Below are 26,350 nucleotides of genomic sequence, written 5' to 3'. Positions count from 1 at the left end.
TCGCCTTCCAGGTGCAACCGGAAAGTGCTGTTCCGCCCCTGAAAGGACAACATGGAATGCAGTACTTTGGTAGCCACAGCCGCATTTACTTTTCTCCCTACCCATAAACTTTTGGTTAGATATAATGAATTAACTATGCACGCAGTTGCGAGAGTTCCCATGCGGGTATATTTTAAACTGTTAACACGTACACACACACAAACACACACGCACACACACACACAAACACACACACACACACACACACACGCACACACACACGCACACGCACGCGCACGCGCACACGCACGCACGCACACGCACATGCACATGCACATGCACACGCACACGCACACGCACACACGCACACACACACGCACACACACGCACACACGCGCACACGCACGCACGCACGCACGCACGCATCTTTCTCTTTTTACTATGCAGCCATGGTTCCTCGGGAGGAGAAACAATGAACTGAATCACGAGTCACCCTAAACAGGCGATACCGAAAGCATATTGCTGAAAGTTCCACTTTGGTGACATTTTTATATAAAGGATGTATTTTACTGGCAAGGGTACAAATTCTCTCGGTGCGCGCAATTTTGTTTCATGCGGAAGACATTTTGTCAACCTTTACAACGATGGCTGTTACCATGGCGTTCTCGAGAGGTCGCGTTGTATGCTGAGTGTTCTGGAAATTATTGCACTGAAGCAACTTTACCCTTCCTTTTGCGCCATGTTCACTCACAGATAACTCACCGAAAAACTAAATCTGTCACAACCACCGGCACAGGTCGCGCCACTCGTGCTGTCGTCTTTGATGACGCGGGATCGGGTAAGAAGCTAAATGTACTTGTTCTCGCCGAAGCGTGGCATAGCGCTTCGCGGCAAAGCCAACATTATAGAGATGGTTTCCCAGTCGACTCTTGTTCGTAGCTTCTAACAGCCGTCTCTCATAACCTTTTTTGCAAACGCTTCAGACACAAGACCAGATGTTGCAACATTTAGCGACATCGTCAGGCAAAGTTCTCAGCGTCGCCCAACGGCTTTTATAGCCACCGCTGAAAGAGGCCACCCACCCATCTCATTTGAACATTTTTCTTTCGTTTTAAAGTTTTTACAGCTGTTGAAACAGAGACTGTTGAGGGAAAAGTGTAAAAGGTTGTGTGGGGTACAGGGTTTCGCGAAAAGCTGGCGCAGATAGCATATAGATGGTAGCGTCCAGTTCCAGTTTCTATCGTTGACAGCATTGCATGTGCCGTCGAGTTCGAACGGCGTGAGTGAGTGGGGCACCGTTCATATGTTCAATCGGCTCACCTGGTCTCGGTCATAAACCCTGGGCACCATGCCAGCCGCCCATTGCACAGCTGTGGATGGGGCGCTATGCTCGGCCACAAAGCCCACGTACGAGTCACTGCCGAACGTGGGTGCATGGTTCTCGCGAGACATGAGCACCACGGCCAGCTGTGTGGTAGCTTCCAGCGCTGGGTATTCGGCCGTGCCCGAGCTCTCCCGAGCCTGCGCCGAGGATGGAAGAGCGAAAATAAAATTCAGAGTTAATGCCTCTTCTGAAGGATTTGGCAAGGACACAGACGGCACAGGCAGTCAGAGGGTGCCCGCACCCTCCACCCCACTTTCTTCCGGAGCAGAAGAAGCACAAAGCCCCAGAGAGAAGTTCCGCAGCCAGAGATTTTCCCGCTCTGCGTTCTCTTTTCTTCCGCCTACATGTGACACTGTGGTTATTATCCCCGATGTACAACAGGCTTCAACTCTACCCAAGTGCAGATTTGACCTTCGCAGCGTCAGTTTGGCCGGACAGTGCGCGCCGGCTTCATCCGAGAGACAGGATGAGGGGACGAATCTTCCAACGACTTCGGGAGTCTTTCATAGTGCATGTATGCCTGATATTTTGCTAAGGTGTTTGCAACGGCATTATACGTAGAATGTGTATACGATTTATGATTTTCAAAGCCTGTTTGAGAGCCATTTATTCAAAGAAAACCCTTCAGGCAGTGTATCACATTGGTTATAGCCTTCCACGTGACCGCACATTTTACAATTTCAGTTTTCTTCGTAAAACTGAACTTCAGCTGTGCGCGCGTGCTCCCAGCAAAATAATATAGGGTCATGGGCTTAAATTATTTAGCTATGACTTGCACGCCAACAGTGTTCATATAGGCACCCAAACTATCAAGATAGTTTTCTGTGAGCAGAAAATTGGCAGTGATTTCAGTAAAACTATGCATTATAAATGTCACTGAGCTGGGTTGTATAGAAATGCAACGTGAAGCGTGAAGTCCAAATCCGCTTTACTCGCAGGTCTAAAGAAGAAGAAAAAAATGGTTTTAAGCACCGGAGCTATAGATCGTCTATAGAGCGTGCCGTGTATAGCGGGGGACTACGAATGACCTTATACCACCCTGGTATGCTTAACATGCGCCAAAATCACTGACACAAGTTGCGCTTCTCGCCGCCGTCAGGACATAGAAGCAAATTCTGAGAATTCATTTCAGCCGCTCCGCTATAAGCCAAGCCCATTTAAAGTTGGCTTCACTACTATGCAGAAAAAAACTTGCTGGGAAGGTGATTTCTTGGGGAAACACAAGTGCTATTTCAAAAGAAGGACGATGTCATGTAGCCTTGTGAAATGATATGAATAATACTTTCAAAGTGGGCTTCATGACACTTTACCAATTCATGATTCTTTCTTACCGATTCTGCAGCAACCAACCATCTACATTTACACAATTATAGTAGTTACACATCTTAACCCCTCCAGTTATGCCTTTATTTAGCAGATATAAGACGTCACGCTTTTTCGTGTTACCGACCGATTTTGCTGGGTACTCACCAAAAGAATGCTGGCACATACAAACGGCCGCCGCGCCCGCAATCTAACCTTGGTCCTTGTTCCACTGCGGCGGGTAACTCCAAAGTCCCGGAATCATACTGAAATCGAAAGCTAGCACCCAGGGTTTTGTGACGCAGTGAAGGGAACTTGACCATTTAAGCCACTGTATAACTCCTAGCCGTAATGGGCAGAGATACGTGTTTGACAGACGACCTTGGCGAGTGGAATGCGTGCGCATTTGTCTCTAAAACCAAAGTGTCATGCAGTGTCGACGTACCGCGATCTTGAGGATGTAGACTGCCGTGCCTCCGTACTTGTCAGCCAGTTCCGAGATGGGTCGGGTCGTTTGCACCTCGCCCGTCTGTGGGTTGACGCTGAAGTGGCTCGACCATGCGTTGTCTGCAAACGGTGTTAGAAGGAGGAGATGAAAAAATTTTGTTCGGTCATGAAGGTTCCTTTTCGGGCCAATCGACACTGATTGTTTTGAAAAATAAAAACATGTCAACAAAACGAACCGTCGGAAACGGGTGAAGGTAGCTGATTTATTTGCGGAAATATGTGAATATAGGTCAATTCTAGCGTGTGCACAAACAGAGTGAATAATCACCATCCCGATATACACCTGTAGCACTTGATCGGAAATCTTGCTGTCTTGGGTAGAAAAAACCGACATTGCCTTTCTAAGCGCCAGAACTCCCCCATTTTCTTTACCATTAGAAGCCTGTATATATCGTGTGGTGGTGTCTTTACCTTGCCTTAAATCTTATCTTACAGTTGTGTCTCGAACATGCAAGCAATACAATGCTCAAACTGGTGACAATTTGATCTATTTTTTACGAATCAGCAAGCTCCAGTGCATCAATATTACAACGTCTAATTCAGCTAGAATGAGCGCTGTAAAGACAAGCACAGTCATGTGGGCGACGCTAGTCTAACATTTCTTGTACAAAGGGACACGGGCTGGCGAGTTCGCACGGGCTTAGTCAGTCATTTTCTCGAGGTTATCAAACATACCGCGGATGCAGGGGGCTGCTGGATGTTTGTACCCGTGTAGCGCACACTCTGCGCGCTTTTTCAGCGCCTTTTATTTTTTGAGGATAATGTCACTGACGTCTGCCAACGCCGAACGCAAGAAGCCAGATGCAGTGAGCCTGCCAATTATTCATGCCTGCATACATGGAATGAGTGTAAGACTTGTTGAAAAGGGACTGTAAGTAGATGGTGAGCATCACTTTTAACCACCTTTCGGTGGATAATGGTGCGGCAGCCACTCCTGTGCGCGAGTTGGTCGGGACCAACAAGCGTAAAGATGAAATGGGCGGAAAACGAATAACGTAATGGCAACTAAGCCGATGTCTATAGGGAGCAGGCCCTAGGTCCTCCAAAGCGATTGAGTTAAGGTTAATAATGTCATAGCAGATAGAACCTCAATGCTTTTCTTACAACAACTAAGGCCACCCATATACCTAAAAGTACTGAAAACAGTGCTTCAATCAAGGGCTTTCTTCAGTTTTTGAAAAAAATGTCTCGGTTTCTTTGTCAAAACTGCCCAGGCTAATGTGACAAAAACGCGTTATCGCCGTTTTCACGAGAGGCATTTATGATTGCGGTCCAAAATAAAAATTACGCCCACCTCCCCTCGCGGGAACCCTGGTGTGATGCGACGCTGAAGGGGGTTCCATTGGCGTCGCATCAAGCAATCGTCGGGTACAACAAGAGAGCAAGTGCAAGCGCAAGCGCGGACGACCGTCGAATGAGAGACCGGCCGGAGCGCGGCACTCCGCTTCTATGCACAGCGCACCCGAAGGAGAGGAGACCGCGGAGAGAGAGAGTACTGCACATGCGCACAGTGCGCAGCCGTGCGCAGCGCGACCGCAGATGTTGGGAGAGAGTGTTCGCTATCGGAGAGAGGAGAGGAGGCGAGCGGAGGAGAGACGCAGCTGTGCGGACGCGGACGACGGACGCACGCAGGACAGGGCCACCGGCATGAGATGCTCCTCTCAGCGTCGCATCTAAAAGTTAATTCATCCATTCTTGATTTGTCGTTGGTACAACCAATGGCGATCAATGGGAAATTTTTTGAGCAAAACTTAAAAAAAAATTAGCTGGCATTTACCTGATGCGCAGCCCTTGCGGGGCACCACCAGATTGGATTATGCCAGGCATCTAGCGCCTAGCCCGCACCGGATTCTGTGATGGTCGGAGCGCTTCACTGCGCATGCGCGCTCGTCTATCGTGCCTTCCACACAAAAGCTTTAGGGTGTGGGAAGATTCATTTTGTGGCTATTATAGCAACCCGCCATAAAAGAAATGGACTCAGAGTGCTGCTCTGCTAGAAAAAGAAAGGTTTATAAAGTAGGGGGATATGTAGCATATCTGTCATACCTTTCAATAGAACATGCACCGAAGTAAATTCAGATGTACATTATATTCTGCTTACTTTTACTCAGATGACAAGAATAAGAAAGCCGAATGACACAAAGATACATTCTTTAGAAGCTGCCAGCTCTCCTGTTGGCGTTTAGCGTCGCCGCTGCTCGAGAACATGAAGCTTGATTTAGACGATCGTAAGTAGCGTAGTGCAGGTAGCCACAAAACTGGTTACGATTTTTAAAATAGCCCATGATAAACGATATGGAAGAGACTACATTTGAGCCTAAAAGAACGTAGGCTGATTGTAATAAAGTAAATAATTTCCTACGGCGGTTCGACAGGTCGCGTAGCCTGATACATTCAAGCATTACGCGAACGTTAACGTGAAGCGTTCTTACGATATCAGCCAAGCATTTCGTGGCCGCGGTGTCTGTTGGTGGGAGATGACGTCTATCATAGACGACCATTGTTTTAGCACTGGTTAGACGAACAACACGTGCCATGTCCAGAGATAACTGAGAAGCAAGCGCCCGAGTGTCGATTACGAGCCGCGAGGGAGATTCGGACTCGTCGGGAGAGACGGATAGGAAGAGGCAGGCATAGACTGGTAACGAATTTCCCGTTCTTTGGAATAAAGAGTAGTTGAATGGGATGACAGGTGTCCCTTTAAATCACCTAGAAGTATGATTAGGATTAGGTGAAGTGCCACTAAGCATGGCGGGGACGCATATTTCCTCCGTTCGGACGCGAAGGCGCTCACGCTCCTGCTTAGTAGGGTGAGCGTATCCTCGCGCGCCTCCTTCCTCACCAGACGGAAAGGCAGGCTGCGCGGGCGGTCTGACGACACACGGAGACTACCGGACGGCGCAACACTGGGTATGTCGCGCATTTCGCTAGTCCTGGCCTTTGTTGCATTGGCCGTTGTTTCCTACATGCGCAGGGGCGCGGCACCCACCGTGTTAATTTACGCCTACCATGATTGCATTATTCCTTGCTCGTGCAGGCAGTTCGTTGCTTAGGATGTCGGTGAGTGTTTGGCTTCTCCGTCTTTTTTGGGGGATTACCCCCGTCCGCGCTGTGACGGATTGCGCCGTTAAAGGTCAGCGATCGAGTGCTGATGCCGCCGGTTCGAGCCCTGAGGTTTGCAGCGTAGCGGCCGCTGCGAGTCCCCTTCCCAACGCACCACGCGTCGCGTCGACCTGTGCAGGAGGGCGCTAACTGCCGCCCCATGCCGGGCAGTGTAGATGCTGACAGTTGTTTGACAGTGTACAGTGCAGTGGTGTTTTTGCATCGTGGTTGGCAACGTAATGAACCCCTGTGCTATGAAAGTTATCGCTTCCCTTTTGAATGTGTGGCGTACGCGGCGACCTTGCCCGGTGGCTTGGCTGGCTTAAACTCGTATAGTAGGCAGTCTCTGTGGAGTCGGTGTTGTGAGAGAGTAATAAGAGTAACAACAGCGTGTTTTTTTATATTCCAATGCTTCTCCTTCAACTGTAGTGATGTGTAGCGGGAAGCCCACAGTACAAACGTATGATGCTCGCAAGACAATGACCTGGCCATATTTGCCACGGAGTTTCGCGCGCACCTTTGTCGAGACGATAGGTCAGGTTCCTAGGGTTTCCGTAGTCCCCATCTTCTGCTGTAAGGTTGAGAACACTTGTGCCCTGCATTAAAACGCCACAATAAACACATCGCCTTTCTTTATGCTGAGGCGTTGTCCCACTTAGGAGAAAAGTATGCCGTATTTTTTCGTCCCCAAGCCGCACCGCTATATTATAAGTCACCCCCCTCAAAAAACTGCCATTTTTGCTAAACTTTCCCATCTGAACACCTTTTTGTGCAAGTCGTGCGCTTTTATAAAAAAAAATGCGCCGCACAAATAGTCAACCAGCGAATCTGTGGCGTGCGGCCGGTGTTTACCCCTGTGTTACGGTTCATTGAAGTCTTTCTCACTAGACGTGGCGTATTTATATACTATTTTCTATCGTTTCCGTTTCCGCTCGCGGCATCGCTGCTTCTAAGCTGCCTGCTTCTCAGGAGTACGTATGACGCGTGGCCTACCCATTGCGCAATAACGGGCGGTCGGTGTTTGTCATTGCCGCATTGGAGCTGCTCCGCCCGCACCGCCCATGCCTGTCGTCGCCGCTTGAGGCTGCGGGCGCGCTGTAATGGTAGTGAGACTCTTGTTCGCTCCTTCGGATGCACCGTTCCCACTAACTAGTCAATCTATTTCCCTTCCCACCTGCTCTTTTTCGCTCATGCACATGGGGTTGCGCCGGAGGGGTTTTTGGTGTACACGGAATTGCCGGATATGTCTTTCACCTTGCCATTTTAAGCTTCTCCTTAAAATCGATGCAATGAAACTTCACGGCTAAATTTGCAAACGCGTTCTGGCAACGCCCAATACGCCTCTGAGGAAGCCGGTTTTATTATTTTTCGCGTGCTTATGAACCATTGCAGAAAACCTCGCGTGTAAAGTTATAAAAAAAAAGCACTCCGGTGCCGAGGATGAAAGCTTCACTTCAGCTCGCTATGCCCGCTAGCAACGATCTAGCAGAATCGTTTACTTTTACTTTGTGAAGCGCATACATTTCTGTAACCGGCGTCGACAAGTTCTCTGTCACCTGGTGCCCCACTTTCAATTTTTCGTAAGTGACGTTTCTATTGAACCTGAGAGCTTGAACACGGTCACTGCGTCACTTCGTATTTTCTTACAACCATCTAATTAGGGGTTTACTTCCGACACCGATTTAAGCATGCTGGCCGCAGACACATGCCCAACAGCCGCATGGTTGGCTATTTTGCTGCTCTAGTCACTTCAAGGCCGATTCATGCGATTATTTTCTTGGGTCAGGGGCCCTTCGGAGAAGGAGGGGAGGGCAATAACCACCGTGTTAGGTCTGTGCTGTCACAATCCGCCTTCTCAACCTCTTCAAATGTAGTACAGGCTATCTTGAGGGATCTAATTAAAACGTCCCGGCGAAATTTAAGTAAAATTCCGGGCTACCAAACTTCGCTGGACATGAAACAACTTCGTCTGAATAGAAACTGCGGAGGCTAGTTAGCCAGCACTCGCATAAAGAAACTTCCGCACTATGAACATTACATCAGATGTTCAGTCTGTTGCTTCAAATTTGTGCAATTGTATTTTTAAGCTGCAGTTCCAATAACCTACACCATTATGGAGACCCATGACACCTAATTTACGCTAATGAAGGTGGTTTACGTCTTCAAACAGCTGCCCACCTTCGGATGCGTGCTGCAACTTTTCTCTCAGCTCGCGCTTCGTTTTCGGGACGTAAAATACGCTCGCTCACCGGTGGCGCCGAGTCGGAGACGGTGACCATTGGCGGGACGTCCAGAAAGCGAGGCGGCGTGTCGGGCACGTCCTGTGCCACAACGGCCAGAGACAGCACGGCCACGTTGCGCGTGTCGTAGCGTTCGTCCGTCCACGCGTTCTACAATAAAAAAAATACATGCACAAGGCGAAACTATACAGCCACACACCCTAACCTTACGCACACTTAAGAAGTCAACAACGGCTTTATTAGATGCGGCGCATCTCTTGCTCTGAGGCATGTCCCTCCTGCTTCGTCGTCGGCGGCGGCGGCGTCCGTCCGCAGCCCTCCTCCGTTCGCCTCTCCCACAGCTGTGTGCAACACTCTCACTCCGGTGCATTAGCATAACGACAGCTGGCGCGCTTGGTTGGCGCGCGCTTCGCTGCGTAAACGCTGCGTTAACAGCTGCTCCGGTGCGCATGTGCGCGCATGCGCGACTCTCCTCCGCGGTCTCCTTTCCTTCAACCCAATGGAAACGCCAATTGAACCCCCAGATGCGCCGCATCACACCAGGGTTCCCTCGCGGGGAGATGGAGGCAATTTTTTGGTCCAGACTACCCACTCATAAAAACGACTAACAAATGCGCCCCTCGCAATGCTCTTGCTTCGCACTAATATCACGCAGCCGGTCTTCACATCTCCGCTCTATCATTCCATGGGACCTTTTTTCCGTGAGGAGGGCTTAGTACGCGCGTCCGTTCCTTTTAGCTCCTTCCAACAGTCTCTACCACGGTTTTCTATAATTCGATTACGTATTTTTTGTGTGGCCATTTGTGTACGCCTTCTTAGGACGCCAATTGGGTGCACGCTTTGGCCAACTTGGCCAATTTTGCCAAGTAACGAGGCTTGTTAAGTTTTGATCTGTGGTGTGGCATCACGCAATGCGGGGATGAAGTTTTACACTTAGCAGTGCCTCAGCAAAGATCACACTTTTGACGCAACTCGTTTGATGGTCCTTTTAACTCGCCAAATATTCCCCTATTGTCACAGCGTTTGGCCCATCGCATGCATTGCGGAGAAGCGTGAGCACAGAACTTTTAAATGTACACCAGATAGGTCACTTGGCAAATATTTTTGCTGCGATGCCAGCACTGCTCGCCGAGGTTAGCCTTCAGATCGTACCATTAGCAGCTCAGTAAACGATAAAGAAAAAAAAAAAAAAAACGTCAGCCGAGAGCGTTGATGCTCATACGCAGGTACGCAGCACATGGTTTTATTGCTTCATCCCTGTCGTAAAAGACAGAATTTGGTATAGACATGTGCTATTTGTTGACGCTACTAGAAATAGTTTGGCGTTGTGCCTATAGCTGAAGGGACAAAAAAGTGCTTTTTTTTTCTCTAAGGACTGACAGAAACGGACGCTCGCTAGGCTGAACAAACGTTCTGCTGGTTGATTCGCTAAGGTCTCATCTTGTAACTCAGTTTTTCAGACCTAAATTACTGGACTACTTTCTAAAACTCAATATTGCTTTAGAATTGCTTACAGAGTAGATATATTAATTACTGCTTTGAATAAATTGTTCTAAAGATATAAATTCCTACTGTGTATTGAGGAGTGCTAAAAGTGCAATAATATTTATAATAAGAAAAAAATTAGCGCTGATTTCTGGATCCCCAACCAATAAAAAAGATCTCCAAGTCAAAGATACTATATTTTTCGGCAGTAATGTGTCCACTCTGCTTCTAATTAAGTCGTCTATAGGCCACAAAAACATTTGCTAGGGTTATTGTGCGTGTACTGTTTTTATGCTTACCAAAGCTAGCACGTCTAGTTCGTAAATCCTTTTAGTTTCGTAGTCGAGAAGTTCGATCAGTTGAATCACTGCTTTACTCGTGCCGCGAGGACCGAATTCATAGCGAATCTTGAACTTGTCTGAACCCTGCGTAAAAAGAAAAAAATCGCAAATCAGATACATTTCCTTGCTGCTGCAAAATGCAAGGCGACTCCTAGAGTTCCCAATGACAAAATGGTGAAACAATCAAAGAAAGAACAGCACTTTGACAACCCTATTCGCTTATTGGGTAAATTGGTTGAAACCGTGGACCACAAATATTCAGCCCCACGAGGAGAATTCGAGTAAGGATCTGGCCCTCAATCCCAGACAGCTGTATTTGGACGGAATTCTGGACTCATGGCTGACGATAGTCCAGCATAAACGATGGTTAAGAGCATAAAACTAGAAAGCAAAACTAGAACGCAATCACTAATACTTGAAGGTTTGAGTAATTCGCACAGACTTGAGTGCACAAGTTAAGCTGCTTTTTCATTCGATGATATTTTAGTCCGTTGTGCACTGTACACATGCCTTCTACAAAGTTATTATTTTCTGTTTCGGGAAGCGTTTTATTCCAGAAAGAGAGAACACAAACATGACACACTACGGTTGCTTCCACTTCTTCATGCAGTGAGGGGAAAAGTCTGCATTTAGGTGTTTCCATTTCGCGAGGAAGTGTCGGTGGTGGCGAGTGACTCGGTTTGCGTAGACGGCTATCATTGCAGCTCTGACTATGAGAGACGAGAAAGCAGAGCATACCCTAAGCTCGAAGGTCACCGGCAAATTGCTGTTTTCTCGTTCCCTTGCTGTCACGTACCCAATACTGCTGTTCACCTTTGTATTCTGCGAGGAAAGAGAGAACACGTCAGCGTTTGTAGACTGTGGGTTAAGCAGTGAAAAGCCACAACAAAACCACATTACCGCACTTCAGATGACTTTGTCGCAAGGTTATATAAATATGCATCCTCTGTGACTACTTCATTGCGCTTAGATGATGACGCAAATGATGGGGAGGACTTTGCGTGAATTTGGTGTTACTGTATACAGGATGGGATGGGGTGAAACAAAATAGCGCGAAACTGAGTCCACATGCGTGAACGGTGCTCTTTTCACATATAATGGGATACTTTATCTACTCAATAGTGGGTGCTACCATCTGCGAGTACGAAACGCAAAAATATGCATATTTCTGTAAGTTACAAGCACTGCTTGCGCGCCTCAAAAATTATCTCTGAATTGTAGTTATGAAATTATTGCTCCAAATATTTACAAAAATGTTCTACAATTCGGCATTTTTTATGCAAGGTGCCTCCTATACGGCTCTTTAATCTTCCGGAGTGTCTATTATTGGACAGATAAGCGCTGTATCATTGTAAGATGCCGCGGTTTTCTTGCTCTTATCTCCTCTCAGCTGTGTGATATGTTGCTGAGATACACGTTGGCACAATCATGGTATTTTAAGGCGAAAGCGTCATACACTTGATGAGTAAAAAAATACGGCGTTGACCCTACGCAGCGCATGGTAGCAAAAACGCTCGCAGAGAGCTGCGCGCAGGCAGAACACGTGACGGCACGTGAGGAAAACAGTTGCACGCTGGCCGCGGTAAACGCGTATTCTAGAGAAGCGACGGAGTGAAGTGGCACCAGTCTTTCTCTGTCGAAGTAATTTGCGGGGTATCTTGCACCACGGATTCGTGGCTTCTCGGTACCAATGAAGACGAAGAAAAAACGAAAGCGAAGAAAGAGACGCAAACACGATCTAGCAGCAAAAAAGTATTTGATAAGTATCGCCAGGGGAAGCCATAATTCTTTAGGCTTCAAAGTGCGTCAGCCGACTTGACTACATCGAAAAATATTCATAAAGTGCGAGATGTGCGATTTACGTTGAAAATTTAATCAAACGCTTTAAGATTTCAGGAAACCTACCACGCATGCAATGATTATAATCAAAGGGTAATTGTGCCATACGGTGGGTGAACCACGGGGCGACTCGAGTTGTGTTTTACTGCATTTGACAGCTCCGAGCGTTAGAGGAATAGCTAGCTGACGTGCGCAGGGTCTTTACGCTCTCGTTCTTTGTCGGAATGGCGCTAATAAACTGACAAAGACATATCCATACTAAATATTGATAGAGTGAGCAATTCTACGCTTTCTACTTAACTTCAACAGGGAAATAGAGTACACGTTTTTTCAACCTCCTGTGTTTCTTGATTTATTGATTGTAGGGTTTAACGCGCCGACGCAACGTAGGCGATGAGGCGCGCCGTAGTGGAGGGTTCCGGATTGATTTTGACCCCCTGGGGATCTTTAACGTGCGCCGAAATCTCGTACACACGGACGTTTTTGCTCTTCGCCTCCATCAGAAAAGCAGCCTCCGTGGCCGGGAATCGAACCCGCGACCTCGTGCTCAGCAGCGCAACGCCTTAGCCACTGAGCCACCGCGGCGGGTACCTCCTGTGTTTCTGAAGAATCGGCACTGTATAGCCAGCGATACAGCTAATGTGTTTCGCCACAGCATACGACGTCACATATTAAACAGCATACTCTTCTCGCAAAATGTGTGGTAACTAAATGAGAAAAACACTTCTACGGCTATTCATATTCCATCGAATACCAGTACAATTCGTTTTACATTCGATAAGGTCGCATTATTAGTATTTGAACGCGTTTATAACATAGCAGACACGCCTAGAGCGCACGCGTATCGCTTCATCGGAAAGTACACGGCTCCGCCAAGGAGGCCATTTCAAGAGAAAAAAATCAATCTCCGGCTGCAATCGACTGAGAGCGTGGCCCGAAAAACTGACTGCCCTACATAATAACGAGAACTGGCCCTGTGAGAAACGGTGGCCCCAAACCAGCCAATACTATGCACCTCGCGCGTTCTCGGAAAGGTCTCAGGATAATCCATAAATTGATCTCACGCGTGCGTGTGTCCCTGCGCATGGTTCCATCGATGGCGTGCCTCTTTCCATGTGTACAACAAACGCCTTAATGTGAAAGCAATCAATGGCTCATTGAGCGAAAAAGGCGGCGACGGCGTACTCCTGGCGGTCGTTGACTGCGGCAGTGAGACGGCACCTAAATTCCATAGCAGCACGGTCCTGAGAAATAAACCCAAGGCAAAGGAGAGGGCGCTGCTAGGCAACGCCTGGGCATGCGCAGGGTAACGTGGCAAAGCAAACAGTGTGGTGGAGGCTGCGGCGGCTGTTTGGCTGCTGTTCTCTCCGGGCCGAGTATCGCACTGCAGCCGCTTCTGATCTCGCCCAGCGACATTACCGTAAAAACCCGCGTATAATACGAGGTTTTTTCCCCAATTTTACTATGTAAAATTTGTGCCTCGTATTATATGTGGATCCCAACGTTTTCAGCCGAAACTTTGCACTTTCGGTTTCGGTTTCAGCGGAGGGTGCGCCATCTTGCGGTGGCGTTAGCTGGCTGCTGCTTCTTTCAGCCGGCGCCATTTTGACTGTTTTGACCACGCGAAGCATCGGCACGTTCACCGCAAGTCTATCACGATGTCGGGTGCATGAAGGCAGTATTCGGCTGCAATTAAAAGAAAAGTTATTTTATGTGCCGAGACCATCAGGAATTGCGCTGCAAAACGGCAGTTCGGCGTCACCGAAGGCAGCATTCGCGGGTGGAGAAAGCAACTGGTGCTTGACTGGATAAAGTCTGTGTGGTGTCGGCGGCCTGGAGCACTATTGGGGGTTCCCGTCAGTGATGATGTTGGACGCCTTTCGCTGCCACCTGGCCGATTCTGTGAAGAAGTTGTTGCGCGAACCCCGCATTGAACTCATTGTCCTTCCAGGAGGAATGACATCCCAGCTGCAACCGCTAGACGTTTGCATCAACAAGCCTTTCAAAGACTGCATCAGGTCCGGCTACCAAGAGTGGATGAGGTGAGGAGACCCGTAAGTGACAGCTACCGGATGGCTGACGCGGGCTTCTCCAGCGGTGCTTTGTGGCTGGATCGCGGATGCGTGGGCCAGCCTCTCAGAAGAGCTCGTCAGTCGCTCTTTTAAGAAATGCAGCATCTCGAACGCCCTTGATGGCACTGATGACCACTTTCTGTGGGAAGACAGCGGCAGCGAACCTGACGATGACTGAACAGACGTCAGGAGACAGTGCCAGCGAAAACTGACAACGACTGAACGGTAACTGCAGGGCAAATAAATGTTTTCTGTGCTCTTTACCTCGCATTATATGCGGATGAAAACTTTTTATCTGATTTTGCTGTCCCCGAATTACACCTCGTATTATACGCGGGTTTTTGCGGTAATGCTTCTTAAGAAGTCCTGAGTTGTTGTTGTTGTTGCGCTTTGGACTTGGTCTCTCGCAGGCTCTGCCCGTGTACTTGACTACCCTCAGCATTCGCTAATCGCGCTGTCTAGTGGCGGCTCCGAACGCCCCCGCAATCGCTAAACACCCTGCTGTCACTGAGCGGGAGTGACGCGCTGGTATTGGAGAAGCGTACACACAAAGCCAGTGCGAAACTTGTGCGGTTTTGTGACCGCTAATGACACTGTGCAACCAGCGAAGAGAACACTTGTTCCTGATCGGTGCGCTGTACTTCATTTATGGTCACTCCATACAGTTATTGCGCCTTGGTTATAACTTTTCAGAAAACAATAACAGGCGTGTCCTCGGACTCGTTCTGTCATACTTTTGCTTATCGATACAACTATCCCATTATCGTCTAAACCCAGATTGACTTTAACGTGTAAGGAGAAAGAGAGAGACATACAAACAAACAGAGAGAGAGAGCGATTCAAAGCTGGATTTGGTGGTTTTCTCCAAAGTTACAAGGAGAGGCCACGAGAAAGATTGCCACTACACATGAAATACATAGTTGTTAATTTACCCAAAACATGCAAACACATTCAGATCAACTGAATTTCAAGGACTACAAGCACCCGTTTATAAAACAGCCTGCCAACAGGCTAGCTCAATTCATACCTGTGCCCGTTTAGCAAGAAATTACGAGTGCTTATCCAACACAGGTTCAAAGTTTGTCCGTGAACCTCTGGCGCATGAGCTCTGGCTATAAGACTTCTACTTTTAGCCAGAATGCACAGGTTCCTCAGTACATTGACCGAATAATCAGCGCTCAAAAGAAGTTTTAAAGCTCCTAAGCTGATGTGTATTCAAGGTTTTGTCGGTATACCATTCGAATAGGGCGGTTAATCTGTTTGCATAACGCAGCCCGCAAAAACCAAAATTCAAGGTGGCGTATAGTCGCAGAAAGTGACTTACCTCTGGCACCCGCAAGAGTGTGCTGTAGTCTACGAAAGGATGTGGAAGTCCAGTCCCATTGGTGACGATAATTGTTGATTCTACTTCAGTTGTCTACAACAGAGAAAAGTTTACAACAGAAGTTACAATAGAAAATATGTCTCCAACGCCAAATAACAGGGCCGTAGCCAGGAGTTTCTTTTCGAGGGGGGGGGGGGGGGGTTATGGGTGTTGGGAACGTAGACAAGTTTGGCCAAGAGAAACATTAGCACTAGCTTACACGCTACCTGAAAAAGATCCCCCGCCCCCCTCTGGCTATGTCGCTGACAAATACGAAATATCTCCACTTGTATAAAAGCAGAGTGCGTAGGGTTGTGCGACTGGAAGCTTCGAAGGCACTGTAATTGCTAAAAAACAGCACTTCCCACAAAAAATGTTCGTCCCGGTAATAAAAACAAAAGTCATTGTCTCGGCGATGTTTATTTCCGTTCCTTTAGAGCAAAAATTATGCCCAATATGCGTCGTTCAGGTTCAGTAAGATTTTAACAGGCGCGTTATGTCTGCCCGAACCATTTTCTCACTGTGCTTAAGCTTATCAGAAACAATAGCAGAATGATATCCAATACACTGACCGCTTAACATAGGAGTAGTCGCAAATTACACGAGTAGGAACGAGTAGAGGTGCAGCTTATCTGAGCTGCAAGCGATACCAGAAGTTCAAAAATTATAAGGGCTCACCGCGCCTAAATTACACCTGGGCTATCAGGCGCACAGTTCTGGATGGCTCTGGATTAATTTTGACCACTTGGGGTCAAAAGTTGACCAGACAAAAAATTTTTGTGCGTTTGGATGATTTGAAATGACCGCTCTGTAGACCGATGTATCGCCAGGCTATCTAATTTTTGAGGAATGTTTGAAGCGGGTAGGTACAAGAGAGACAGAATGGGAGAGGAAGAGAGAGACAGGGGAAGGGACATCTGCGTTTGAAGGCGCTTCAACCTTCCACAGTTGGTGCAAACTACTCCGTATCTCTCCACAACAGTGCGGTTGCATAGGTTGTATCATAGAGTTTCTTAGTAAGTATACTAGAGAGGAAACTGCACCTGGGAATCCATGTCGTTGGGGGGGGGGGGGGGGGAGGTTATGGGAAGACGCCCAGTTTTTGGCTTGAGCTTGGCATGACAATTGGATTCTGTAGCGCTTTTTGCGATTTGCTTTCTTCACTATGCATTACGAGGTAACCGAAATCCTCCCTGTTCTGTGGTAGCCGTGAGCCGTGGCAACTGCGTGTTCGGTGAAAGAGCAGGCAGTGCGTGATCGTACCTAACATCGGTCACGTCGGAGTGGAAGGAACGTATGACTGAGCAGGTGATACGCCACCGCGAAAGTTATCATCATCACCAGCCTATCTACGCCCACTGCAGGACAAGACCTCTCCTATTAATCTCCAATTACGCCGGTCCTGTGCTAACTGCGACCAATTTATCCCCGCAAACTTCTTGATCTCACCTGCTCATCTAACTTTCTGCCGCCCCCTGCAACGCTTGCCATCTCTAGGGATCCACTCTGTCATCCTTAATGACCAACCATTATCTTGCCTTCGCAATACATGCCCTGCCCACGTCCATTTCTTCTTAATTTCTACTAATATGTCCTTAACACGCGTTTGTTCCCTGACGGTAGACATTCTCAGATAATGAATGGCAGCCTACCATTGTCCCTGAAGAAGAAAATGTATGACAGCTGCATCTTAGCGGTACTCACCTACGGGGCAGAAACTTGGAGGCTCACTAAGAGGGTTCAACTTAAATTGAGAACGACTCAGCGGGCAATGGAGCGGAAGATGTAACATTAAGGGAGAAGAAGAGAGCGGAGCGAAAGTTATAGCGGACGAAAAAAAAAAAAAGAAACCAAACGTACTTCGGCGAAGACCAGATACGACCAATACGGGCGCCTGTATCCGGCCTATCTGGTCTTCGCCCACGACTGTTCAACGCCACGTTTTCTTTTTTCTTCAAGTGTGAACCAACTCGCTCAGCAAAAAGTTTTGTTAGGCTGTAGCTGAAAGTCGGTGCACCGGTTCACCACGAATGCGACGTTTTCTTAGGCACGCTCAAAAACATTTCTAAGCTCTTAAAACAACTCATTATTGGAAATAGTGATAAAATTACTAAAATAAAAGTGCCTAACGAGTTTCCCCAAAATATTAACGTTTGTTCCTAACTACCAGCTTGGAGTGCAGAGTAGTAGGCACAACCATTACGGCAAAAATACACCTTATTTCCTTTTTCCTCAGCTTTCTAACAGCCTGTCTTATTTACCGCTTATATAGTAACGCACCATGATTTGAGTTTTTGGGGCACTGTGTTCGAATGTACGGCCACTAACACGTTTCAATCCAAGCCAATGACAAAATTAAGGCGAGCGCATGATATAATGGCGGCCCATGACGGCACAAACGGCTTTGATATGAGCCGCATAGATAGTAGCGCCAGATTCCTCTCTAGCGAGTAAGAAACTCTATGGGTTGTATTCACTGCCGTGGCACGCATGCGGGCAACCATGCGCGTGCGCTGCCGTGCTGTTTCCCAAGCGTCTGTGTTGTTGTTAAGGCGACGCCGTGTTGGTTACGTCGGGCTCCACAAGATGGCAGTACTTGTCCGGGCTGGCGCCCGAAAAAGCACAGCACATGGCTACAGCGAGCTGTTCGATGTTCAAAACTATGCCCCACCGAACGAGAAGTAATACCTCGACGCCAAATACTGTTACGTGCAGTACCACACGATCTGCTTATCGCCAAAGAAGGTTGAAATCGTCGCACGACTAGGTAGAAAGGTAAAAACATCGGAGCCTACGCATGCGCGCAACTGCGTAGCAGCGTCGTGACGGACCGAGTCGCGTGCGTATGCAAGTGAAGGCCGATTTCCACTCAAGGTCTGTCACCTGTTCAACGACAACAACAGAAATATTGTTGCCAAAACTTTTGCCGCTCGGAAGCCAAACTTCAGTGATTTCTTCAAATGTCGCCTGCAATTCCCCAGCGCTTGTGTCGGTTGGACAGTGCGACAGCACGGCGCAGCTCAGGAGACGGCTTCGCGTGCACTAGCTGGTACGCTACCATAGTATCTAAATCGACGTACGCGTGAAACATTTCTCCGCAACCATTCTTTGGTTTTTGTACTCAGCCGCGCATTAGAAGGCACTTGTGACCCGCCACGGTGGCTCACTGAGCCACCGCGGCTCAGTGGCTACACTGAGCATTGCTGTGAGCACGAGGACGCGGGTTCGATTACCAGCCGCGGCGGCCGGTTTTCTGATGGAAGCTAAAAGCGAAAACACCCGCGTGTTCGAGGTATAGGCACACGTTAAAGATTCGCAAGTGGTCAAAATTAATTCTGAGCCCTCAATTACGACGCGCCTCATCGCATGTGTAGCGTCGGCACGTTAAACACCGCAATCAATCAATACAACATAGCGCAAGCTTTGACGATACCTCGGTGATAAGCGTTTGATAAAATACATTATAAATTCGCGGATATCTATTAAATGAGTCTGCACCTGCAAGAAAGCGTCAAAGCTTATGTAAAATAAATTATAGTTCAGGCACTTATATCGGGAATGATACTTGGCTTTCAAGGCAGTTAGCCCAAGTCAACACCTTTGAGCGGAGGTGACTGACGCAACAACTGGTTGCTTATAGTGCATCCAATACCTTCTGCAGATTCTTTGGGAAGGTGTCATTGGCCTACATTATGGCCTTAGATGATGTTAGACACAATGCAAGGTCATTCCGGTAACTAGCGACTAAAATAGCGCGAAATACCGAACGTTGCGGAAGTCCTGTTGAAAATGTTGGGGTGGCGGGAAATACCTACACACTATGCATACGGTTTGCAATTGAACAACTGAATAAAAAATACGAATTGTGCCTTCTCAAGCCATACTTTTTAAGTGTTTTGAACAAAAGAGGACACGTTACACTGCCGGAAGCGTTTGTCCTCAGGATCAAAAATGGTGCTGTCAATATTTCATTGTTGTGCAGGGGGAGCAAATGATTTTGGAAAGTGCCATTACAGCAGATGACGTAAATCTGCTATTCATAAAGGTTTGATGAGAGGTCGTAATTATTTTATTTCTATACGTGTTCTAGAGGCGGCAATGTCGTTGTGATATCATGTAAGCGTTTTTGTTATCGTAGGATACGCCGTAATGCTAGTTGTGATGATATTAAGGTATGTACCATGAACCCTAACTACGGCGTCGGCGAGTTCCTTTAATGTATACCGGACGGTTTACCTGATACATTTCTTCAGTGCTTTTCAGCTTTTTTAGCAGAATGAAGACGGAAAAGTAATTTAAATAAAAGCAGAGAGAAGAGGAATCCAAAATTTCCGGCATAGAGCATGCGAAAAAATGCTGAACCGTAAATGTTCAATACCAAAGTCGACCTTTGTTAATTTGACGTATTTGCGGTTGCTCGAGCCACTCCGTCATGTTTCATATCTTCATTTCGTGTGCACTAAATAGTCTGCCCGCACGCATTACGCTGATAACGTACACCACATACTCACCTCCACACCATCTGTGACGAAGAGTTGGATTGTGTATTCTTCTTCCTGCGGGAAGAAGAATATGAAGTAAGCAATTGTAGCGTAATTTTCGAAACGAGGTAGCAATTACAGAGCAAACAATCAGGGTCCCGCTGTCTGTGTATAATTGTGTACTTTCTTCGCACTCCGTCCTTCGCCGCCATAGTTCTTTCGTTCACTACTTGACAGGAGATTCGGAGTAATGGCCGAAACGCTCTCGTCAAGTCCCCTTCCATTTTCTTGGAGCAGATTTTTGGGCCGATAAAACGGCGGAGCGGTGGTAAGTAAACAGCGTGTCTGTTTAAGCGGCCAAATGTTGCCTTTCGACGCAAAAGAGAAAGCGGCTGCGAACATGCGCCAAGCTATTCTTGTTCCAATTGCACCACCCCACTTAAAAAAACAAAACAAAAAAAAACCGCTTTGCAGTGCCGGCACCGGATGCCCGATTTTACGTAATGGCTCAATTAAGGCCTTCGCATTAAAAAGAAAAGACTAAATCCAAAATAGCGATCGTAGAGGCACATTCCCTTCGAGGTTCACTTACGGACACCATGCGTGGCATACCCCGGTAACACACTTTGTTGTGGTATCAAAGCCGGTTTTCACTACTGGAAAGTCAGGTTCTAGCCGCAAACATCGGCCTCACGTCAATTTGGTGGTAATGAGTATATACTGTATGTCGCATTAGCGTAAAAAACAAAGAAATCGAAACTAGAAGGTTTTGTAGTGTATATTTTTGAGACATTGCGTTCGAGCTTTCGCCCCGTGACGCTTTTTTGCACAGTTCTTTTTCTTCCAACTGATGAAAGAAACGCTTCTGTGCTGCAGCGCTTAAAACTCAAAACTTCTAAAGAATGAAATTTCTGCTGCAAACTGAAAACCAGCGCTTGACACCGCGTCTTGATATGAAAACCGTAGCTAGAGAGACACAAGTTTCGCGTTAAAAAAAGAGTTTATACCCTAAAGGAGCTGCATTCGATTGTCAAGCGACTAATCAAGGTCACGGCTTGAAATGGGATGGCTCCCGCAGCGTAACTTTGGTCACTATTTTTTGTATATGCAGTGCTACATCAGCCATTGAGCCCTTACTTGCTATTATGCTTCTATTTCACTGTCGTTTTGAAGCACTGACGACATAAATAGTCTTCGAATTATAATCAGACGAGTAAGCAATAGGCATTTCGCCAAGCCATTCAAGCACTACAAGCGACGATCACGTGGGCTTTTTTGTTGGTTGTATTTTCCTTGTCAACATGATACACGAGTGGTGCCAAGAGCCGTACGTATATGGTCACGTTGGCCTGTTTTGTCTAGATAATTTTCATCTGCTGACGACGCCCACATAGCAAAAACAATCTCAAAAGGAGAGTTTTCTCGCTTCGCTGTGGTTGAAAGTCGACGCGTGTGTTACCTCTTCTGACCTTGTCCTTTCGTGCACTGTTTCTTTAGGTAAGGCAGAACTTGTGTGGGCAGTAATCTGACCTAAACAATGGTGATTCCGTGCGCGCTAGCAACTTACCACGAGCGTTTTCTTGAGGATCACGTCCGCCTGGCTGAAATGGGCCGACCGGAACTGGAACAGGGATTTTCCCACGGAGTCCTGAGCGCCAAACGTAAGGACGTCCGAGTCGGCGTCGGACCCCTTCAGCCGGTACACAATGGTTCCTGCGAGAACACGTGGCGACGAGCGCGCGAAAAACAGGCTGTTCATCAATGCACGCAAGATTTCTCCCATCCGTGGCTAAGCAAAAATACAGGCCCGAAAACTTGGACACGAATCCAAGTGTCCGTTTCGTGTATTCGTCATCGTATTCTCGGATAACTTTGCTGCCTTAAACACCCGCCGCGGTGGCTCAGTGGCCAAGGCGTTGCACTGCTGAGCATAAGGTCGCGGGTTCGATTCACAGCCGCGGCGGCCGCTTTTCTGATGGAGGTGAAAAGCAAAAACACCCGTGTGTACGAGATTTCGGCGCACGTTAAAGATTCCCAGGTGGTCAAAATTAATCCGGAGCCTCTACTACGGCGCGCCTCATCGCCTGCGTTGCGTCGGCGCGTTAAACCCCACAATCAATCAATTAAATCAACTGCTGCCTTAACTGCGCTTTTAGAATGAAACTTTGGTGTATGTGTATGCAGTAAAAAGGGTAATATAGGGCATTCACCCCACGTCGGAATATTTTAATGGTCATTAGAGTCTAATTCAATTTTGCCTGTAGACTTCCGTAATTTCAACTACTACGTGGTCCACCGCTACTTTCATCGCGGAGGTTCATGCTGTAGGAATATCGCAGCATGGCCATCTGTGGGACCTATCAATACACAACTTGTTTTATTTTCAATTTTACATCTTCAAAAACACAATTACTAACATGCGGCAATCGGAAAAACAATGAAAGAATATTACCTGCTTGGTAAAAGGTTAAAGTAATTTTCGATGTAATTATTGCTTTAGACAGTGCAGGTACACATCGAATAGTTGGTGCCTCGTCTAACAACTTGCATGTTATTGGCTATTAAGTGCTATCGTAGATAACTTCTGTGGTCGAAAACTTATCGCGCCCAGAAATTTTAATTTATCCGCAAATCATTGTAGCGTTCAATGCAACTCGCCTCCTTTCCGACTAAAAATCTATGTTCCCAATAAAGAAATAAAGAAAGAAAGGTAGGCAGAGCAAGACCTATGCCAGTTTAAATATCCCAGGTTGCAAGCCAGTCTGAATTATAAATTAAAAGTACCGCCAGTGGTGAGTCCAGCCACTTGTAGTCAGGCGAATGGAAAGTAACAGAATGGACAGCTGGGCGAGTTGGTACTGGTTCGTGACTTAAGGTAACAGCGCTCGTCTTGTCTTATTTCTTTGTCTTCTGTCTGTGCGCGCTGTTACCTTAAGTCATAAATGGAAAGTAGCAAGACGGAGCGTAATTTCACGGCCCGGCAGTGACAGTCTATTCTAAGCGGTCGTAGAATGTATTACCCACCACTCTCACAATGACGGATGAAACTAAAATTGAATAATGTGAGTGCCTTTAGCTTTTTGGTTACATTCCCCCTCAGAGGGAACACCTTATGTAATATGAAAGTTACTTCAGTTGAGTTTTGTTGCTGATGTCCCACCGCTGTGGTGGCCTGATTTGTAAGAAGAACGCTTTAAATGTCCCTTTAAGAGAAAACGCAGGCGCTGGCGTCGGTGGTGGCGTCTGTAGCAGGAAAACGGCTCTGAAATGGCATTGACTGCGGGCGTCCCGTAGCGCGTGCTTGTGCTCCAGAAATAAATGCCCAAGCGCGTGCCTTTGTTGCTTAGGCAACGCCTGGGAATGTGCACAGTGGGGGCTGCCGCCCGCCAATCAGCGTCCGGCGGCAGCGCAGCGACACGCGGCCGTCGCTCTTCTCGACCGTCACGCCATTCATTATACCGCAGAGAAAGGGAGGGATCGGAAGAACGCAGCCAAACGAGCGCACAGTAGACTGGCCGCTCGCAGCGCAAAACTCGAAGAAGCTCTCAGCGGCTTTCGCATTTCCAACTCACAGTAACAACTTAGGTGCAATCAGAGTTTTTTTGTCTGCGTCTTTTTTGACGCAAAGACGAGGGGATTTGAAAAAAGAAAAGGTAGGAGGGTGGAATTGGGCCCTCCCGGACAGCCAGCCCCATACCTACACAGGACAGGACCTTAACGGATCATCTAAATTTCTTTCTGTACTTGCCCGCATATAGAAATCATTTGGCTGCAGTAAGGGCGAATTTTAAGACTTCCCGAATGTTTTGTCGTAAGAACGGTTAATGATTTATATCGGTCTTGCGGGGCCTAAATGTCTTCATGGCGCCATGGGCGCGCTTGGCGACAGGCAAGACAGGAACTTATAAAGAACGGTTCTTACGAGCCCACACTTTTATGAATGTGGCCTTCAGTCCCTAGTAGAGAAGCATCCGAAATCCCATGTGCAAGCTGTCGGGACAGTAACTCTGTAGAGCTTAAAAGTTTGGAGGGATGACGGGCTCACGTCGGGCTAGCTGTTAACCGTCTATCACAGCTTAACCTTGGGGGAAAATGCTTGAGGGGAAAATAATAATTATTATTTTCTGTTTCGCAAACATATCTGAGTTTGTATTGGCGTAACTGCCCAACTTTACTTATTTTGTATTTGTCTTTTTACCCCTGAATTCATGAACTTGACTTTCATTCTGTGACTTCAGCATAAGCCATCCATTCGTTCTTTTCCTTTTAATCACTTTAATTTCATCGTCTTACATCAGTCAGATATGCCTCACTGTTTGGTATACTTGTGTGTATGAGTGAGTGCTTGTAAGTTTGTGTGTGTTTTATGTCAAAATGTGTAGTTTTTATCGTGTGTAACCACTACTATTACCCTCATATTTTTTTCTCTGTGGAAATATGTACATCATGACTGACTTTGGTGCCGTACCTGTGTTTGTGTCTATATGTGTATTGATGTGTGTTTTTTGTGGGTGCATCTATATTTGAGTGCAGGGCCTGTTGTAATTGTTTTTTTTGGTGGGGGTGTGAGCAACGCTGTCCCTTAATTGCATTACTTGTAAGGTGTGTGCATCGTACCGTCCCTATTTTTTTTTCGTGCGCCAACACAAAGGCCCTCCGGCTGTTCGTGGGAACGTTAATAATGATTGATTGATTGATTGATTGATTGATTGATTGATTGATTGATTGATTGATTGATTGATTGATTGATTGATTGATTGATTGATTGATTGATTATTTGTCTTATGTATTTATTCTCAGGTGCAATGAGGGTTTTTTTTTTGTCAATGCTTCCCACAGCCGACGGGCTGCTGCTACTTACCGATTGGTGTTTCCTTGGGAAGCTTGAGAACCCTCATGTTGTGCGAGTAGTCTATATTTGGAGCGTTACCTGTAAGCAAGCATCAGAAAGGCATGTTATTTCTTCTTGAGAAACTAGCGTGCCGTGACTCTGGACGTCTCGCAGGCACATCAATAGTGCAACACTGACTCAGAAGAAAGGGTTCTCTTAAACTAGGCCAGAAAAAATCAGTAAACAGCGTTTGAATTTTTCTGGGCGCCACATTGTAAAAAATAAGCACACAAATAAACTACGCAATCCCGTCACGCGAAATGCGTGGGCGCAGCGAGATGCGCGGCCGCTTATCTTATAATTCTCAATGCCTGTTGCACCTTTGCAGATCTGAAAAGCCAACTAGGAGGATGGAAGTAAACGCACCTCCACGTTTCCATGTCTTAGAAGCAGAAGCATGCAGAACCACATGGCAGGCGTACATCTGCAAGAGAGAGAGAGAGAGAGAGAGAGAGAGAGAGAGAGAGAGAGAGAGAGAGAGAGAGAGAGAGAGAGAGAGAGAGAGAGAGAGAGAGAGAGAGGGGGAGAGAGAGAGAGAGAGAGAGAGAGAGAGAGACTTTAATTCACGAACAGCCTTAAATGACGTCGAAAAATATAAAACAGCACAAATACGCGGTTTGCTTTTACTCAGCCGCAACTACTTCGAAGAGATTGTTTTTTCTATTTTCCATTCAACATTCACAAACTTTTTGAATAGCTAGATCAGACCATTTTTGAAATGGGTTTCAGCAAGGCTCTATCATATGGTTTGCGATACACGTTTTACGGTTCGAATCGGTTAATCTTGCGGTATGAGTTATCGCCTTTAGAAACCATTGCTAGCCCCGAGAAACCTCGGCATGGATGCTATTATGTTCCAAGTGTCCTTCTTGGGCTCTTGTCTTTCTGAACTCAACTATTACCTCTTGCCTATAGCAGGGCAGGGTTACCCCCATGCCGTTTCTCCTTGGTGCGATTCATTTCGGTGGCTGCTTCGTGACTCTTTCCAGAGCTGGGCACTTTTGATAAACGTGAACAAATTTATGGTGGACCAATAAGGCGGCATTTAGCCCTGTGACGATGACGCTCTATATATTGCATTTCCGTAAGTGTAGCTGCATCACCCGAGCGTAATGCGAAAATTAGGTAATGCCCGTTTCTAGCAGCTGAAGCTCCCTTTTCAGCTATAGGCCCATGCATAGGTTCCCCTTGGCGTAGTGTTAAGGCTCGTTTAAAATCCTCTTGCATGGTTATGGCCACGGGATGCGTTTCGCGAATTTAGGAAGAATCGACTTCGCAAGGCCGGGATAGTTTCCAGCCGGGAATAATAAGGTTTCGTTGACCACGTGGCGAGGAATTTTTTCTAGGCCCATTTGTATGAATTT

General features: G+C 47.1%; 1 protein-coding gene across 1 annotated transcript; it reads right to left on the bottom strand.

Annotated features, from left to right (window-relative positions):
- Positions 1–1,229: 1,229 nt before the first annotated feature.
- On the bottom strand, positions 1,230–25,021 carry LOC144167492 (cadherin-86C-like). The gene is made up of 10 exons (XM_077696746.1): positions 24,957–25,021; positions 21,663–21,808; positions 20,126–20,170; positions 15,576–15,668; positions 11,079–11,162; positions 10,299–10,424; positions 8,524–8,664; positions 6,792–6,870; positions 3,111–3,232; positions 1,230–1,500 (listed from the first exon to the last, which is right to left on the bottom strand). The coding sequence occupies exons 1-10, from the start codon at positions 24,991–24,993 to the stop codon at positions 1,279–1,281; spliced, it is 1,095 nt and encodes a 364-aa protein (XP_077552872.1). The 5' UTR covers positions 24,994–25,021; the 3' UTR covers positions 1,230–1,278.
- Between the last annotated feature and the right edge of the window lie 1,329 nt (positions 25,022–26,350).

Source organism: Haemaphysalis longicornis, unplaced genomic scaffold, assembly GCF_048455015.1.
Source record: "Haemaphysalis longicornis isolate Haplotype H1 unplaced genomic scaffold, Haemaphysalis longicornis Haplotype H1 scaffold_1, whole genome shotgun sequence".
Classification (NCBI taxonomy): domain Eukaryota; kingdom Metazoa; phylum Arthropoda; class Arachnida; order Ixodida; family Ixodidae; genus Haemaphysalis; species Haemaphysalis longicornis.
Note: the sequence above shows the minus strand (reverse complement) of the source record. Positions and strands in the feature narration are given on the sequence as shown.